The sequence below is a fragment of the Hemitrygon akajei genome, chromosome 27 (genome assembly GCF_048418815.1).
Source record: "Hemitrygon akajei chromosome 27, sHemAka1.3, whole genome shotgun sequence".
In the NCBI taxonomy this organism is placed as follows: Eukaryota; Metazoa; Chordata; class Chondrichthyes; order Myliobatiformes; family Dasyatidae; genus Hemitrygon; species Hemitrygon akajei.
In genome coordinates this window covers 52349112-52368992 of record NC_133150.1, presented here as the reverse complement: position 1 = coordinate 52368992, position 19881 = coordinate 52349112, and the positions used below count along the sequence as shown (strand labels likewise).

Below are 19881 nucleotides of genomic sequence, written 5' to 3'. Positions count from 1 at the left end.
TCCCTATAGATGCTGTCTGACCTGCTGTGTTCCACCAGCATTTTGTTTGTGTTGTTGTTAGATATGGCAAAGTTATTTCCCATGGTAGGAGAGTCTAGGACAAGAGGGCACGACTTCAGGATTGAAGAACGCCCATTTAGAACAGAGATGTGGAGAAATTACTGTAGTCAGAAGGTGGTAAATCTGTGTAATTTGTTGCCACGAGTGGCTGTGGAGGCCAAGTCATGGGGTGCATTTAAGGTAGAGAGAGATAGGTTTTTGATTAGCCAGGACATCAGAGGGTATGGGGAGAAGGCAGAGGAATGGGGAAGCTGGAAGAATTGGATCAGCCCATGATTGAGTGGCAGAGCAGATTCAATGGGCCAAATGGCCACCTTCTGCTTCTATATCTTATGGTCCTATGGGTCCCAGCATGAAAGAGACAAGAGCAGCAAAGGCAAGAGTTTCTGGGAGAAAGCAGAATTTCATCCCAAGTAAGAAGGACACCAAGGGGATGATGAGGAAATAAAGGCTGACAAGGGAAGTCACAGGCAGCGTAAAAGCCAAAGAGAAGGCTTTACAATATGGCAAAGATTTGTGTGAAGCCAAAGGTTTGAGAAAAGGGTAAAACTCAACACAGGACATCCTAAATAGCTGTATGAGAGGAGAAGATGAAATACCACAGCAGACAATAAAAGAAGATTCCAAATGTGTTTTGGGGCATATAAAGGTTAAGAAAGAGGCAAGAGAAGACATTGGATCACTGGAATATGACACCAGAAAAGAAGCAAAGGAGAATGAGGAAATGATGGACGCATTTCCTTATTCACAGATGGTGGTAAATCTGTGGAATTTGTCGCCATGGACGTCTGTGGTGGCAAAGTTACTGGGTGTATTTAAGTGAGAGATCAATAGGTTCTTGATTGGTAAGGGGTTATGAGTTGCAGTGTGAAGACAGGAGAAATATGATTGAATGACAGTGCAGACTCGACAGGCCAAATGGCCTAATTCTGCTCCTGAAGCTTATGTATTTTTGTGATGTTCTCCCTAATCGATATTACATTTCTCACTCCCCTCTTACCACTACCATGATCATACCTGTAGCATCTGTACCCCAGAACACTGAGCTGCCTCACTGCAGTCCACAGAAACAATGCTTGTACCACCCAGAGGGATTCTTCACCCTGTCCCCACAGTGGACTCCACATGTAGTAAAGACACCTAACTTAGGCTATTGTTTAACAACCACAGCTCCATCTTCCATTTAACAATTCCAAGTAAAATCATCTCCAAACTCCGAGAAATGAGAATCAACACCTGCCTTTGCAACTGCACGATTGGCCTCTTCAGCAACAGAACATAGTCAGGAAGGAAGGGTGGGCTGTGACATCCACAGCACAATTATTCTCACAGCATGTACACTACATGGAACACTTCTTTTTCCAATTCTAGAGTTAGCTCCAAATCATTTCTGTCTACGGGGAGGAAGGGAGAGAGAGTGAAAGGGAAAGGTAGCCTCTGAGATATGAAGAGAGATAGACAGAGCTTTGGATGCAGGGAAGAGGAAGAGGGATAAACAGAGGGGAGAGCGGATGGGGAGAAGGGGTGTGGAGGGGAAAGGGGGGCTGGACGGGGAGAGGGGGAGGGCTAGAAGGGGGTGAAGGCTGGGGGGGCTAAAGGGGGGGAGGGGTGGGGGAGGGCAAGGGGAGTGGGTAGGGGAGGTAGGGGTTAGGGTTTAGGAGAGGGGAGGGAAAGAGGGGAGATGGAGAGGGGCAGAGGGAGGGTGGAGGGGAGTGGGGGTGAGGGGGATGGAGTGAGTTGGAGGGGTTGACGGGGATGGGGAGAGGCGTAGAGGTGGAGTGGGATGGGAGGTGGGGAGGGGGGAGGGGAGGGGGAGAGCACTGAACACGGGAGAGGGAGGAACAGACAGTTCTCTAAACATGGTAGAGGGAGAGGGAAGTACGGAGACGGAGAGGCATGGACAGGGCTCTGAATGGGGGGGGGGGAGGGAGAGGGATAGACAGAGCTCTGAACACAGGTGAAGAAGGGGAGGGTAGGAACTCTGAACATGGGAGAGCGAGAGGGGGGAGGGAGAGGGCGATGGATAGACAGATTTCTGAACACGGGGAGAAGGAGAGGGGAGAGGGGAATTGGGAGAGAGAGAGATCTCTGAACATAGGGGAGAGAAATAGACAGAACTCAACACAGGGGAGAGGGAGAAGTAAATGGAAATGGATAGACGGAGTAGTGAACACTGGGGAGGGGGAGAGGGGTGAACGGAGAGGAATAGGCAGAGCTCTTAACACGGAGGAGAGGGAGAGACAGAGCTCCGAACACAGGGGAGAAGGGAGAGGCTGGAAGCTCTCTCGGCTCTCCAATTACTATCGGTCACCACAATCTGAACTTACCCAAACAGGCGACCCAGGTGGCAACACAGAGCAGGGACGAGACCACCCACATCTTGAGAGCTTTTTGACGATCTGAAGTTTCGGAAAATGTCGGGGAAAAACAGGAAGGGAGTTTCCATTACACCCGACTGGCCACATCCTGAAAGGAAAAGGCAGGATTCAGTGAGACAGTTACAATATACTCGAGCAGACGGATAAAGTTAGTAATATCTGTTTCAAAACGTGGTGGCAGCGGTGGTGCTCGGAAAATTGCTTTTTTTAACCGCAGCGCCCGATTTTTCCAACTTGCAGTTGGCAGCATAATACTAGTACAAATCTGAAATATCGGAGGGTGAGAAAAATATCAACCGAGACGAGCAACTAGCTCCAATAGAGACGGGTGTAGTAGCAATGCCTGTCGAATTTGTCGTGGTCACTGACGACTTTACACCATTGCTGGGAAGCAGGACCAGCCAACAAATGAAGCTGATTACAGTCACCGATGACAACTTTCGCAGGCTGCATGCACCTACACTCAAAGAAAAACAATGCGCACCAGAAGAACGCTATCAGAGGAGTTTGATGATGCGCTCGGGGAGCTTCCGGGTGCAGCCCACCTGCAGACTGATGAGGAAGTTCAACCCACAGTATTACCCCCACGACGTCTACCTCACACTATGAAGAGAAAAGTGAAAGCTGAGCTTGATCAGCTGGTAGACCGCAAAGTGATAGCTCCAGTCCATGAACCTACAAGGTGGGTTAGCCAGCTAGTGGTCGCAGAGGAGAACGGCCATCTTCGTAAATACATTGACCCTCGACCTTTGAACAAATTGCTCAGGAGATAACACTACCCCCACCCGGTGATAGAGAACATTTTACCAGATCTTGACCAGGCTAAGGTTTTCAGTGAGGTTCATATGAGTTCGGCATTCTGGCAAGTGAAACTGGACAGTGAATCGAAAATGCTCCTCACCTTTTGGGCGGTATTGGTGGCTCAGACTGCCGTTTGGAATCAGCGTGTCATCAGAGATCTTCCAGCACAGACTGCATCAGGCGCTGGAAGGAGTACCGGGAGTGATCGGCGACGCAGACGACATTCTGGTGTACGGTAAAGGGGAAACGTAGGGAAAGGTTAATCGCTGATCATGATGTGAAACTTGAGCAGAGCAGCATATCAGGCTTAACAGGAACAAATCTGTCTTCCGAGTGACAGAGGTACCCTTTTTGGGGCATCTCATCACAAGTGAGCGATTTCAGCCCGATCCTAAAGAGGTCACTGACGTTCTCAACATGCCAGCACCCACAGATGTGGAGGGAGTGCAGCCAGTGACCGGATTTGCCAACTATCTGAGCCGTTTTCTATCAAGTCTGTCAGATACCCTCGAGCCAATAAGAGAGCTGACAAAGCCAGAGGTAACATGGGAGTGGTCAGCTGATCAGCAAAACGCTCTCTCTAAGATCAGGCGGATGGTATCCGCAGCACCGGCGTTAGCATACTACAATTCTAAGGAAGAGCTAACCATCCAATGTGACGCCAGCAACAAAGGCCTAGGGACAGCACTCCTCCAGAATGGGCGTCTGATTGCATATGCAAGCAAAGCGCTAACGGACACAAAAACGCATTACGCAGCGATCGAAAAGGAAATGTTCGCAATCCTTTTCGCACTTGAGCGCTTTCATCAATACACTTTTGGCCGCTTCTCAAGAGAACTCTGTGATCACAAACCGCTGGAAATGATAGTTAAGAAGCCGTTGGTGAAGGCACCAAAGCGCCTACAGGGAATGCTTCTTCGCCTGCAGAGCCATGATTTCAACATCACCTCCTGTCAAGGAAAGCTCACGCACCCCGCGCATACGCCATCGCGAGCAGTTAGCGGTCCTCCTGGTCAGGAGAACAGCTTCGACCAAGTCAACAATCAAAGATATCAATAAATTAGAGAGAGTGCAGAGACGATTTACTAGGATGTTACCTGGGTTTCAGCACTTAAGTTACAGAGAAAGGTTGAACAAGTTAGGTCTCTATTCATTGGAGCGTAGAAGGTTGAGGGGGGATTTGATCGAGGTATTTAAAATGTTGAGAGGGATAGATAGAGTTGACGTGAATAGGCTGTTTCCATTGAGAGTAGGGGAGATTCAAACGAGAGGACATGATTTGAGAGTTAGGGGGCAAAAGTTTAAGGGAAACACGAGGGGGTATTTCTTTACTCAGAGAGTGATAGCTGTGTGGAATGAGCTTCCTGTAGAAGTAGTAGAGGCCAGTTCAGTTGTGTCATTTAAGGTAAAATTGGATAGGTATATGGACAGGAAAGGAGTGGAGGGTTATGGGCTGAGTGCGGGTAGGTGGGACTAGGTGAGATTAAGAGTTCGGCACGGACTAGGAGGGCCGGAATGGCCTGTTTCCGTGCTGTGATTGTTATATGGTTATAACATCCTGTCGCACCTGCCAATCCGCACACATCTACGAAAGACGGCTGAGGAACCGCCTGAAAAGCTAATCACACATGAACAGGCAAAATCAGGTCAAACAACCGAGATCAATGACCACAGTGTGTCTACCACATCAAATGCACACAGACAAACACTAGCAGAGGCTAATGACACAACACAAAACACTAACACAAACATTAAAACATGCAAATAACAAACAGCAGGACTCGGACAAAACAGTAAAAACTCGTTCTGCCGCACAGTGAAAAGGCCACAATATCTAGAAGACTTTGTCCCACATTGAATAATTGCAAACAATTGAACAACAAGTCTGTGACACTATTTGAAATTTTAAGGTCATGTTTATACTCAAAGAACGACCATGTCCTATTTCAGGCTGTGTAGTTTGTAGTTTGAAGTTAAAGTAGAATTTTAGTATGTTTTATATTTTGTATAGATGCTCATACAAACGGAAATAATGATTGGTATGTACTTGTGACAGGCATAAGAGACATAAGGCATGATTAATCAATGCTTTGAAAGTTAATTCCATGAAAATATACTGGAAGGCAGACTCCAGAGAAGTGAGTTTAATCGTTTATACAATTGTTCATTTTCTTTGTTTTGATAAAAAGGGAGATGTTACGATATACTTGTACATGCACGCGGGAGCAGATGAATAAAGTTGGTGCGCGTGCGCCGTTGTTTTTATCTGAAATATCTGTCTCGAAACAGAGACGACATTGTCAATCTGTTACGACATGTCGACCCGTTGTATCTTTACCCACAGTCTTTGTTAATCTCTCTATCTGTTGTTTCCTCATACTACCCCCCCCTCCTTTGTCTTCCACTATCCCTCCATCACCCTCACTCCACCACAATCGTGGTCCAGCAGTCCGAGGACAAGCCCCATGTGGTGTCCTGTCTGCTGATTGGGAAAATCTGCAGATGCTGGAAATCCAAGCAACACACACAAAATGCAGGAGGAACTCAGCAGGTCAGCAGCCTCTGTGAAATATCAGAATCAGAATCAGGTTTATTATCACCGGCATGTGACATGAAATTTGTTAACTTAGCAGCAGCAGTTCAATGCAATTTATAATCTAGCAGAGAGAAAAAAATAATAAATAAAATAAAACATAATAATAAATAAACAAGTAAATCAATTACATATATTGAATAGATTATTTAAAAATGTGCAAAAACAGAAATAATATATATTTAAAAAGTGAGGTAGTGTCCAAGGATTCAATGTCCATTTAGGAATCAGATGGCAGAAGGGAAGAAGCTGTTCCTGAATCACTGAGTGTGTGCCTTCAGGCTTCTGTATCTCCCACCTGATGGTAACAGTGAGAAAAGGGCATGCCTTGGGTTCTGGAGGTCTTTAATAATGGACGCTGCCTTTCTGAGACACCGCTCCCTAAAGATGTCCTGGGTACTTTGTACGCTAGTGCCCAGGATGGAGCTGACTAGATTTGTAACCTTCTGCAGCTCCTTGTGGTCCTGTGCAGTAGCCCCTCCATACCAGACAGTGATGTAGCCTGTCAGAATGCTCTCCACGATACAACTATAGATCAGAGTAAACAGTCGACGTTTAGGGCTGAGACCCTTCATCGGAGAAAGGAAAGAGACTGGAGAAAAGGTATTTGATAGGAGAGAACAGACAGCAATGGGAGAAAGGGAAGAAGGAGAGGCATTTCTGTTTCAAAGGGACATCATTGTGTTTTGAGGCTGTGCCCTGCAGTCGAAAACATTCCACTATAGAGAACATCTTCTGCACATCCAACTGTTCAGGTCTTTCAATATTCAGAATCAGAATCAGGTTTATTATCACCGGCATGTGTCGTGATATTAGTTTTTTCTCTATCATCATGTATTGCAGGACAATGCAATACAGGATGATATAGAGAAAAATACTGAATTGAAGTAAATATACATATAGAATGTATAATATGTATAGGAAGCTTCCCACAGGACATGTATAGAAATTTTCAACTCTTTTCACAGACAAAACTCCTCAAACTCCTAATGAAATATAGCTGCTGTTCATGATAGCTGTGTCAATATTTTGTGTCCAGGTTCGGTCCTCAGTGATATTGACAACCAGGTACTTGCCTTCACTTCTGATCTCTCCCTGAGGAGTGTTTGTTCCCTTGTTTTACCTTTCCTAAAGTCCACAATCAGTTCTTTGGACTTCCTGAGGTTGAGTGCAAGTTAGTTTCTGCAACACCACTCAACTAGCTGTTCGCATAGTGGTCACCAACCTTTTTAAGCCCAAGATCCCCTACCTCAGACATGCTGAAAGGCAAGATCGACCCACTGAATCATTTACAGAAAAAACAGCTCAGATTGTTGAGGCCCTTTATTTGAGCTAGTTGTATTTTAATTACCTAAAATGCTTTTGTCAAACTTCCAAATTAATTCAACCAAGAAAACACTGTAACTAGCATATCAAACAGGCCATGGCGGCATCGAGCTCATCCAATAGATAGATAGATAGATACTTTATTCATCCCCATGGGGAAATTCAACATTTTTTCCAATGTCCCATACACTTGTTGTAGCAAAACTAATTACATACAATACTTAACTCAGTAAAAAATATGATATGCATCTAAATCACTATCTCAAAAAGCATTAATAATAGCTTTTAAAAAGTTCTTAAGTAGTTTACTTAAATACATTGAGTCCTAACCCCGGCACTTTAACATATCTTACTCCTGGCGGTTGAATTGTAAAGCCGAATGGCATTGGGGAGTATTGATCTCTTCATCCTGTCTGAGGAGCATTGCATCGATAGCAACCTGTCACTGAAACTGCTTCTCTGTCTCTGGATGGTGCTATGTAGAGGATGTTCAGGGTTTTCCATAATTGACCGTAGCCTACTCAGCGCCCTTCGCTCAGCTACCGATGTTATACTCTCCAGTACTTTGCCCACGACAGAGCCCATCTTCCTTACCAGCTTATTAAGACGTGAGGCGTCCCTCTTCTTAATGCTGCCTCCCCAACACGCCACCACATGCCCTGAATAAGCGGTGCTGAAGCACATTTGCTTGAATCAAGTTTATCAGTTTGACCACCAGTGTCATTACATGAGAAATGTCCACAACCCTCCCAGCCAAGGCCTGCTGATGAATCACACAGTGATAATCCAGGAAGTCAGGAACATCAGGGTCATTATGGCACAGTGCTATAAAAACAAATGCGCGGACCGCGCACTGCTGGGGCCCCATCAGTAGTAATTGCCACAAGTTTATGAATGGGGGTGTCATTTTCATGGACATTTTTTTAAAAGTCATTGTAAATATCTTCACCTCTCATTCTCTCCTTTAAGTGAGGAAGTCCTCCTTTGTTGTTAAATCCTGGAAAGCCATTCTGACAAATACAACAAACTGAGCTGTTTGCAATACATCCAGGGATTCATCAAACTGTCGTGAAAAATATTCACAGAGTGACAAGTCCTTTAACACTTGTCGATCCACATCCTCTGAGCAGCATGTTTGCTGGGCCTTCAACCCCGATTTCAGCTCCTCAACTTTCCTGGTATTGGTAAACTGTTACTGAGACACTGGTATAAGGGATACGCAAGCTAATGACACCACTGTTTTTGTTTCCCATTTCTTTTACATTTGGGGAATGTTGGAATTTAAAGGGGGAGAAGTGTTGTAATGTGAGCATTATAAAGATAAATTAATACCAATTAGGATTATGGTAATATAGCAATTCTCCGGCTATGGAAACTGTTTGTAAAGAGTGATTGTTTTCGGGGTTGTGGGGTTTTCCTTCTGGTCTTTCCTGCCCGGTTCGCATCAGTGAAAACCTCTGTATGCGAATATCGTTTTACCGTTCTAGATAAAATTGTTACTTTTGGGCATGAAATTGTCGAGTGGTCCTTTTTCAAAGTAGAATTTACTACATATTTGCATCAAAAGGTTTATCAGGCATAATGTATTTGTGTATTTATTTTCCTTTTTTTTCAGGATCTACTGGGAAAGTCTCAAAGATCGACCAGTTGATCGCGATCAACTGGTTGGCAACCACTACTGTACGCGCTCTCATCACCATCTGAGTTTCTGCGAACAATGGTTGAATCATCAGCAAATTTATCAATGGTAGCTGAGCTGTGCCCAGCCACATCGTCATGGGTGCAGAGGAAGCACGTATCCCTGAGATGCGCCAGTGTTGATTGTCAGTGAAGTAGAGATGTTATTTCCAATCTGCACAGATTGTGTCTTCTGGTTAGAAAGTCGAGGATCCAGTTGCAGATAGAGGTACAGAGACCCAGTGTCTGGAGCTTCCCAGGTTTTGCAACTCATCCCCTTGACTACAGTTTTGTCCTAACATCAGCCTCTCCATCCTCAGCACTATCACTCTGGTTCCCATCCCCCTGCAAATTAGCTTAAACCTGAAAAGATATTGGTCCCCTTCAGGTTCAGGAGTAACCTATCCCTTTTGTACATGTAATACCTTCTGTAGAAGAGATCCCAAATAACATACGAATCACCCCTTTACCATTCTGTGGTGTGTGGAAGCAGTTCTGGTATGGTCTGCTCCTACACACTCTACCATTTCCTTATCCTTGTCTTCAAACCACACGTGGCCTGGTGATGTTTTGTGGCATTTGGCGGGAAATGAGACTCTCAGTGAAGGTCTCTGTGCAGGGACCTGGGGTGGACAGTGTTGCACACTGTGGTCAGAATCAAATTCAGGTTTATTCATTCATTCTTAAGTTCTGTGTCGTCCAACATGGACGATCATGATCTTGATCATGATTGTTCTGGGCAAATTTTCTACTGAAGGGGTTTGCCATTCTGGCAGTGCCTTTACAAGATTGGTCACCCAACTATTATCAATTCTCTTTAGAGATGCTCTGCCTTGGTGCCATCAGCAGGACTTGTGATATGCACCAGCTGCTCATACGAACATCCACCACCAATCAGGTTTTTCATCACTGACAAATGTTGTGAAATCTGCTCTCATTACATGCACGTGCAGTTCAACTCTTTGAGTGATTATGAGAAAGTTTGACATTAATAACTCATCTCCTTCTAACTTCGGCCACAAACTTATCAATCACCCCATGCTGTGGACCACCTCTGGAGGTCCAAGATGCCGACTTCTACAAAGGAGGATCCGTATGCTCCATGACCACTGGACTAAGTGTGTAAATGTCGAAGGGGGCTATGTTGAAAAATAAATGTGCTAGGTTTTCTAAAATTGACTCCTTCTACCTTAGGCCAAGAACTTATCAATAATGTCCCATAGATGGGGCAAAGGGCCCGTTTCTGTGCAGTATTTCTCTATGACTCCATTTCCTTTTGCACTCCTAATCTGCTTTGTAAGTGTACTCTTACGTGCCTTGTAGTCCTCAAGGCATATTCCAGGTTCAGGAGACTCAGGACCCACACAACCAGGTTCAGATAAAGTTATTCCCTTCAGCCATCATGCTCTTGAAACAGAGGTGACAACTTCACTGAAATCTACTTGCTCCATCACTGAACTTTTCCCACAACCTGAGGGTTCACTTTCAAGGACTCTTCATCTTGTCTTCTTGATATTTATTGCTTATTTATTTATTATTTTATTTCTGTTTTATGCAGTTTGTTATCTTTTGCACATTTATTGTTTGTCCATCCTGTTGAGTGTCATCTTTCATTGAATCTGTTCTGTTCCTTGGATTTACTGAGTATGCCCGCAGGAAAACAAATCTCAGTGTTGTATATGGTGACATATATGTACTGAGATAATAAATTTACTTTGAACCTTGAGGATCATCTACATATTTCTTCAGAAGGCTTTACTGAACACATTTGACTAATTCCAACCCATTCAATACCCTGGCACTGTGGAAGTCCCAGTCTCCATCAGGGGCCAATAGCAACCCTATTATTCCTACAGCTATCTGCAATTTCTCTAAATCTCACTGATTACTGGATACCTACAGCACAGTACATCCATCAAAGTGATCATTCCCTATAAGTTGTACATTTATAGCCTCACTGGATGACCCTCGAGAAATAGACTCTCCAAGTATTACCATGATCAAAACTGGTGGGTACCAGCTTGTGGGCACTGTGGAGATGTGGCTGAAAGATGGTCAGAGCTGAGAGCTCAACATCCAACGATATAGATCCTGTCAAAAAGGCAGGTGGCTGGGCAGAGGAAGGAGTTGGTAAAAAAAAACGAAATGAACCCATAAAAGAGAGTGATGATAGATCAGTAGATTAAGAACCTTCGTGGGTGGAGTTGATGAACTTCATAGGTTACAACAGACAATAGATGCAAGAGTAGGCCATTCGGCCCTTCTAGCCAGCACCGCCATTGGCTGTGAGCATGGCTGATCATACACAAACAGTACCCCGTTCCTGCCCTCTCCCCATATCCCTTGACCCCGCTATCTATAAGATCTCTATCTAACTCTCTTGATTGCATCCAGAGACTTGGCCTCCAGTGCCTTCTGGGGCAGAGCATTCCACATATCCACCACTCTCTGCGTGAAAAAGTTTTTCTGCATCTCTGTTCTAAATGGCCTACCCTTTATTCTTAAACTGTGGCCTCTAGTTCTGGACTCGCCCATCGGCGGGAACATGCTTCCTGCCTCCAGTGTGTCCAATCCCTTAATAGTCTTATATATCTCAATCAGATCCCCTCTCATCCTTCTAAATTCCAGTGTATACAAGCCCAGTCACTCCAATCTTTCAACATATGACAGTCCCGCCATTCCGGGAATTAACCTTGTAAACCTACGCTGCACACCCTCAATAGCAAGAATGTCCTTCCTCAAATTTGGAGATCAAAACTGCACACAATACACCAGGTGGGGTCTCACCAGGGCCCTGTACAGCTGCAGAAGGACCTCTTTACTCCTATACTCAATTCCTCTTGTTATAAAGACCAGCATGCCATTAGCTTTCTTCACTGCCTGCTGTACCTGACCCTGAAGGAACATGTACAGGTTGCAGAATAGCAGTCAGGATGAGAGTACAAAAGGCATGTGAGAAGCACTGCCTTTCTCACATGATTTTTCTACCAGAGGATAGAAAAGGAACTTGAGAATGGCAATGTTACAATGATCATGGAGGACTTCCACATGAGTGGACTTGGAAAATCAGGCTGGCAGTGAACTCCAGGAAAACAAATTGGTGGCTTTCCACAGCAAAATAAGGTAGATCACACAAGGGAACAGGCATGCTTCGGTGGGAACTGAACTGAAGAAACAGGGGAAGAGGAAGTTAGCTCAGAAATAGAGAAAGCTTCCTGAACACACCTAACAAGGCTGTAATAAATCTAGTCAAGAGGAAAAGAAAAGCTTACAAAAGGTTCAGAGAGCTAGGTAATGTTAGAGATCTAGAAGATTATAAGACTACTAGGAAGGAGCTTAAGAAGGAAATTAGGAGAGCCAGAAGGGCCCATGAGAAGGCTTTGGCCAGCAGAATTAAGGGAAACCCAAAGGCATTCTACAAATTTGTGAAGAGGAAGAGGATAAGATGAGAAAGAATAGGACCCATCATATGTGACAGTGGGAAAGTGTGTATGGAACCAGAGGAAATAGCAGAGGTACTTAATGAATACTTTACTTCAGTATTCGCTATGGAAAAGTATCTTAGTGATTGTAGTGATGACTTGCAGTGGACTTGAGCATGTAGATATTAAGAAAGAGGATGTGCTGCAGCTTTTGGAAAGCATCAAGTTGGATAAGTCGCTGGGACTGGACAAAATGTACCCCAGACTACTGTGGGAGATGAGGAAGGAGATTGCTGAGCCTCTGGCGATGATCTTTGCATCATCAATGGGGATGGGAGACATCCCGGAGGATTGGAGAGTTGTGGTTGTTGTTCCTTTATTCAAGAGAGTTGAGATGGCCCAGGAAATTATAGACCAGTGAGTCTTACCTCAGTGGTTGGTAAGTTGATGGAGAAGATCCTGAGAGCCAGGATTTATGAACATTTGGAGAGGTATAATATGATTAGGAATAGTCAGCATGGCTTTGTCAATGGCAGGTCATGCCTTACGATTGAACTTTTTGAGGATGTGACTAAACACATTGCTGAAGGTAGAGCAGTAGATGTAGTGTATTTGGATTTCAGCAAGGCATTTGATAGGGCACCCCATGCAAGGCTTATTGAAAAAGTAAGGAGGCATGGGATCCACGGGGACATTGCTTTGTGGATCCAGAACTGGCTTTCTCACAGAAGGCAAAGGGTGGTTGTAGACAGGTCATATTCTGCATGGAGGTCAGTGACCAGTGATGTGCCTCAGGGATCTGTTCTGGGACCCTTACTCTTTGTGATTTTTATAAATGACCTGGATGAGGAAGTGGAGGGATGGGTTAGTAAATTTGCTGATGACACAAAGGTTGGAGGTACTGTGGATAGTGTGGAGGGCTGTCAGAGGTTACAGCAGGACATTGATATGATGCAAAACTGGGCTGAGAAGTGGCAGATGAAGTTCAACACAGATTAGTGTGAACTGGTTCACTTTGGTAGGTCAAACATGATGGCAGAATATAGTATTAATGGTAAGACTCTGAGGATCAGAGGGATCTTCTGAGTCCATACGACACTCAAAGCAGCTGTGCAGGTTGACTCTGTGGTTAAGAAGGCATATGGTGTATTGGCCTTCATCAATCGTGGAATTGAATTTAGAGGCCGAGATGTAATGTTGCAGCTGTATAGGACCAGGTCAGACCCCACTTGGAGTACTGTGCTTAGTTCTGGTCACCTCACTACAGCAAGGATGTGGAAGCCATAGAAAGAGTGCAGAGGAGATTTACAAGGATGTTGCCTGGATTGGGGAGCATGCCTTATGAGAATAGGTTGAGTGAACTCGGCCTTTTCTCCTTGGAGCGACAAAGAATAAGAGGTGACATGATAGAGGAGTAGAAGATGATGTGAGGCATTGATCGTGTGGATAGTCAGAGGCTTTTTCCCAGGGCTGAAATGGTTGCCACAAGAGGACACAGGTTTAATGTGCTGGGGAGTAGGTACAGAGGAGATGTCAGGGGTATTTATTTTTGCTCTGAGAGTGGTGAATGCATGGAATGGGCTGCCAGCAACGGTGGTGGAGGCAGATACGATAGGGTCTTTTAAGAGACCTTTGGATAGGTACATGGAGCTTAGTAAAATAGAGGGCTATAGGTAAGCCTAGTAATTTCTAAGACAGGGATGTGTTCCGCACGACTTTGTGGGCTGAAGGGCCTGTATTGTGCTGTCGGTTTTCTATGTTTCTATGTCTACGTCTGGACATTGTGTAGAGGTAGACTTGATCAGAGAGCTTAAGGAGATAGAACCCTATGCAGGCAGTGACCACAATCCGGTAAACTTCATCAGAGGGAAGTTTGAGGGAAACTGAAATCTAATGTAATGGTATTAGTTATCAAATCATTCAGCACAGTCACAGGTGCTTTGATTCAACTGGTCCAAACTGAATGAAATGACCCATCCCAATTTTCAATGTTTGGCCGTTAACCTTTTAAGCTTTTCTGATCCATGCACTTGTCAAACTGACTTTTAGAAGTTGCTATATTATCTGCCTTAAACCTTTCTCTGGCAGCTGATTCTACATAGGTATTTCACTTTGTGTATTAAAGATGTCTCCTCAAGTCCTTCAAATCTTAAATAAGTTGCCCGTTGAGTGCTTCTTCAATAATTCCCCTCACAACTTAAACTTATGCCTCAAGTTCCCAATTCTCCAGAAGTGGGAAAAAAGATACTTTATTAATTTATTACTTTATTGTCACCAAACAATTGATACCAGAGCATACAATTATCACAGCGATATTTGATTCTGCACTTTGCACTTCCTGGAGTACAAATCAATAGTAAATGTAATAAAATTTAAATTATAAATCATAAATAGAAAATAGAAAAGGAAAAGTAAGGTAGTGCAAAAAAAACGAGAGACAGGTCCAGATATTTGGAAGGTTTAGGTCCAGATCCGGGTCAGGATCCATTCAGCAATCTTATCACAGTTGGAAAGAAGCTGTTCCCAAATCTGGCTGTACGAGTGTTCAAGCAAAGGCAGAGTATAGTCACCCTATCAAAGCTTCATGATTTCATAGCTCTCTAAAAGATCATGTCTCAGTCTCTGAATAAAGTTCTGACCTGTCCAACATCTCCTTGTGATAAATACGGAGGCATGAGAGAGGAGCTGGCCAGAGTTGATTGGAAGGAATTGATGATACAAAGGTAGATGGAGGAGCAGGTAGTGTTGAGGAAACAGAGAGCCTGCAGAGAGACTTAGGTAATTTAGGAGAATGGGCAAAGAAGTGGCAAATGAAATATAATCTTGGAAAGTGTATTGTCATGCACCTTGATGGAAGAAATAAACAGCCAGACTATTATTTAGATGGGGAGAGAATTAAAAATGCAGAGATACAAAGGGTCTTGGGAGTCCTTGTGCGGGATAACCTGAAGGTTAAACTCCAGGTTGGGTCAGTGGTGAAAAAGGCAAATGCAATGTTGACATTGATTTCTAGAGGTATAGAACCTAAGAGCAGGGATGTGATGTTGAGGCTCTATAAGGCACTCATGAGACCACACTTGAGTATTGGTTGCAGTTTTGCACTCCTTATTTTAGAAAGGATATACTGACATTGTATCGGGTTCAGAGAAGATTCACAAGAATGTTTCCAGGAATGAAAGGGTTACCATATGAGGAACGTCTGGCAGCTCTTGGGCTGTATGCCCTGGAGTTCAGGAGAATGAGGGGGGGAATCTCGTAGAAACATTTTGAATGTTAAAAGGCCTGAACAGATTAGATATGGCAAATACGAAGAAATCTGCAGATGCTGGAAATTCAAACAACAACACACACAAACTGCTGGTAGAACACAGCAGGCCAGGCAGCATCTATAGGGAGAAGCACTGTTGACGTTTCGGGCCCTTCATCAGGACTAACAGAAAGGAAAGATTGTAAGAGATTTGAAAGTAGGAGGGGGAGGGGAAAATGCAAAATGATAGGAGAAGACCGGAGGGGGTGGCATGAAACTGAGAGCCAGAAAGATGATTGGCAAAAGGGATACAGAGCTGGAGAAGGGAAAGGATCATGGGACAGGAGGCCTAGGGAGAAAGAAAAAGGGAGGGGAGCAGCAGAGGGAGATGCAGAGCAGGCCGAGTGATGCGCAGAGAGAGAAAAATAAAGGGGGGGGGGGGAAAAAAACTAAATATATCAGGGATGGGATAATAAGGGGAGGAGGGGCATTAACAGAAGTTAGAGAAGTCGATGTTCATGCCATCAGGTTGGAGGCTACCCAGCCGGTATATAAGTTGTTGTTCCTCCAACCTGAGTGTGGCTTCATCTTGACAGTAGAGGCGGCCATGGATAGACATATCAGAATCCCATCCGCCCGCCATCCCACTTGGGATAGGGTTCCCCTTGTCCTCACCTACCATCCTTCCAGCCTCCGCGTCCAACATATAATTCTTCATAACTTCTGCCACCTCCAACGGGATCCCACTACCAAGCACATCTTTCCCTCACCTCCTCTTCCTGCTTTCTGCAGGGATCGCTCCCTATGCGACTCCCTTGTCCATTCGTCCCCCCCATCCCTTCCCACCGATCTCCCTCCTGGCACTTATCCTTGTAAGCGGAACAAGTGCTACACCTGCCCTTACACTTCCTCCCTCACCACCATTCAGGGCCCCAGACAATCCTTCCAGGTGAGGTGACACTTCACCTGTGAGTCGGCTGGTGTGCTATACTGCATCTGGTGCTCCCGGTGTGGCCTTTTATATATTGGTGAGACCCGACGCAGACTGGGAGACCGTTTCTCTGAACACCTACGCTCAGTCCGCCAGAGAAAGCAGGATCTCCCAGTGGCCACACATTTTAATTCCACATCCCATTCCCATTCTCATATGTCTATCCATGGCTCCCTCTACTGTCAAGATGAAGCCACACTCAGGTTGGAGGAACAACAATTTATATCGGCTGGGTAGCCTCCAACCTGATGGCATGAACATTAACTTCTCTAACTTCCGTTAATGTCCCTCCTCCCCTTCTTACCCCATCTGATATTTAGTTTTTTTCCTCCCTCTTCCTTTTTATTCCTCTCTCTCTGCGCATCACTCGGCCTGCTCTGCATTTCCCTCTGCTGCTCCCCTCCCTCTTTCTTTCTCCCTAATCCTGCCGTCCCACGATCCTTTCCCTTCTCCAGCTCTGTATCCCTTTCGCCAATCACCTTTCCGGCTCTCAGCTTCACCCCACCCCCTCCTGTCTTCTCTTATCATTTCACATTTTCCCCTCCCCTCCTACTTTCAAATCTCTTACTATCTTTCCTTTCAGTTAGTCCTGATGAAGGGTCTCAGCGTGAAACATCGACAGCGCTTCTCCCTATAGATGCTGCCTGGCCTGCTGTGTTCCACCAGCATTTTGTGTGTGTTACCTCCCTTAGTAACTGCATGTGTGGCCTCTTGACCAACAGAACACAGTCAGGAAGGAAGGGCTGTGACATCCACAGCACAATTATTCTCAGTGTTTGCACCACGTGGAACATTTCTTCCAACTCTACAGTTAGCTTGAAATCATTTCTGTCTATGAGGAGAAAGGGAGAGAGAGACCGAAAGGCAAAGGTGGGCTCTGAGATATGAAGAGAGATAGAGCTCTGAATGCAGGGAAGAGGAAAAGGGATAAACAGCGGGGGGGGGCGGGGGGTTGGACAGGGAGAGATGGGGAGGGGAGAGGGGGGTGAGGGCTGGGGGGGCTAGAGGGGGGAGGGGGTTGGGGAGGGGAGAGGGGGGAGAGGGGAGAGGGGGAGAGGGGGGAGAGGGGGGAGAGGGGGGAGAGGGGGAGAGGGGGGAGAGGGGGGAGAGGGGAGAGGGGGGAGAGGGGGGAGAGGGGGGAGAGGGGGGAGAGGGGGGAGAGGGGGGGGAGAGGGAGGGGGAGAGGGAGGGGGAGAGGGAGGGGGAGAGGGAGGGGGAGAGGGAGGGGGAGAGGGCGAGAGGGGGAGATGGCGAGAGGGGGAGATGGCGAGAGGGGGAGATGGCGAGGGGCAGAGGGAGGGTGGAGGGGAGTGGAGTAGAGGGGGAGTGGGGGGGAGGGGGATGGAGTGAGTTGGAGGGGTTGATGGGGATGGGGAGAGGCATAGAGGTGGAGTGGGATGGGAGGTGGGGAGGGGGGGAGGGGAGGGGGGAGAGCACTGAACACGGGAGAGGGAGGAATAGACAGTTCTCTAAACATGGTAGAGGGAGAGGGAAGTACGGAGACGGAGAGGCATGGACAGGGCTCTGAATGGGGGGGGGGAGAGGGAGAGGGATAGACAGAGCTCTGAACACAGGTGAAGAAGGGCTGGGTAGGAACTCTGAACATGGGAGAGCGAGAGGGGGGAGGGAGAGGGCGATGGATAGATAGATTTCTGAACACGGAGGAGAGGGAGAGACAGAGCTCCGAACACAGGGGAGAAGGGAGAGGCTGGAAGCTCTCTCGGCTCTCCAATTACCATCGGTCACCACAATCTGAACTTACCCAAACAGGCGACCCAGGTGGCAACACAGAGCAGGGACGAGACCACCCACATCTTGAGAGCTTCTTGGCGATCTGGAGTTTCGGAGAATGTCGGGGAAAACAGGAAGGGATTTTCCGTTACACCCGACTGGCCACTACCGGAAAGGAAAAGACAGGATTCAGTGACAGTTACGATATACTCGTACTTGCAATCGTGAGCGGACGGATAAATTTGGTGCGCATGCGCTGCGGTTTTTACCGAGATATCTGTCTCGAAACGTGGTGGCAGAGGTGGTGCTCAGAAAATTGCTAACTTGCAGTTTGCAGCATAATACTAGCACAACTCTGAAACATCGGAGGGTGAGAAAAATATCAACCGAGACGAGCAACTAGCTCTAATAGAGACGGTGTATTAGCAATGCCTGGAGGTGAGACAGCAGAATCTCAGCGGCACCCAGCACCCAGCACCCGCGGGCGACCCCGTGCCGGGGAACCATGGTCGGGGCAGAAGTCCTTCCTCAGTTCAACGGCCAGATAGAGCGGATGAACCGAGATTTGGAACAAACTCTAACGTGCCAGGCCTCTGAAAGACCCGACAAGTGGTGTGGCATAGATCGCCCACAACACTTAACAACGTTCAGAGCACGGGATGTCCCATTTCGGGTGTCAGTTTGGGTATTCTCTACCACTCTTCCTGAGCAGAAGGCCCAGGTTGGGGTTTCTCCGGCCGGAAGATCTCATCCGACGCTACAGGGAGAGATTGACTTGGGCTGGGGGTGGGGTGGTTGTTGGGAGGCTGAAATAAACGCTAAATGCAAGAGAAGACGGCAACCAGGTTTGCAGGCTGGGCAACAGGTCGGACTCTTGACTCAGGATTTGTCTCTGCAAGTGGAGGCCAGGTAGTTGGCATCCAAGTTTATTGGACCCTTCAAGCTTCTCAAGGAGGTAAACACGGAGCCCTACACCTTGCAGCTCCCCAATGCCCTCAAGATCAATCCCACTTTCCACATTTCCAAATTAAAACCTGTCCGCGCCAGTTCTGTAGCTCCATCACGATCCGCCCCACCGCCATGCAGGTTCATCAAAGGGAACAGGTCTTCAGCGTGACAGGACTTCTCGACTCGCGCATTGCTTGGGGAGTTCGGCAGTGGGAAGGATTCGGAACCGAGGAGAGGTGCTGGTTGCCTGGAAGAGACAGCTCGTATCCGGCTTTCATACATGACTCCAATCACCCCCTCTCCAAGCAGCCAGGGGAGGGGGTCCTGTTACCAGACGCTCCCAACCGCACCAGCCTGTGGATTCAGGCATTCGAACTCTGGGTACTGTTAGCAGTGATACACAAAATACTGGAGAAACTCAGCAGGCCAGGCTGCATCTTTGAAAAAGACTACAGTCAACGTTTCAGGCCGAGATCCTTCGGCGGGTCTAGCGTAAAAAGCTGAGGAGTAGATTTAAAAGATGGGGGGGGGGGGGTGAGAGGGAGAAAGATAAGGTGATAGGTGAAACCTGAAGGAGGAGGGGCGGAGTAAAGAGCTGGGAAGTTGATTGGAGAAAGAGATACAGAGCTGGAGAAAGGCGAGTTTGCTAAAAGAGGACAGAGGCCGTGGAAGAAAGAAAATAGGGCAGGAGCACCAGACAGAGGCGA

The 19881-nt window shown here is 46.4% G+C and overlaps 1 protein-coding gene across 1 annotated transcript in view; it reads right to left on the bottom strand.

Annotated features, from left to right (window-relative positions):
* Positions 1-18320, bottom strand: part of LOC140717401 (SLAM family member 8-like) — a 289812-nt gene extending 271492 nt beyond the window's left edge. The window contains exons 1-3 of the mRNA XM_073030948.1: positions 18258-18320; positions 3340-3464; positions 2388-2526 (exon numbers count right to left, since the gene is read on the bottom strand). Of these exons, the coding sequence (XP_072887049.1) occupies positions 2388-2439 (52 nt within the window). The 5' untranslated portion in view covers positions 2440-2526; positions 3340-3464; positions 18258-18320. The remainder of the gene's footprint in view (positions 1-2387; positions 2527-3339; positions 3465-18257) is intronic.
* Positions 18321-19881: the final 1561 nt, after the last annotated feature.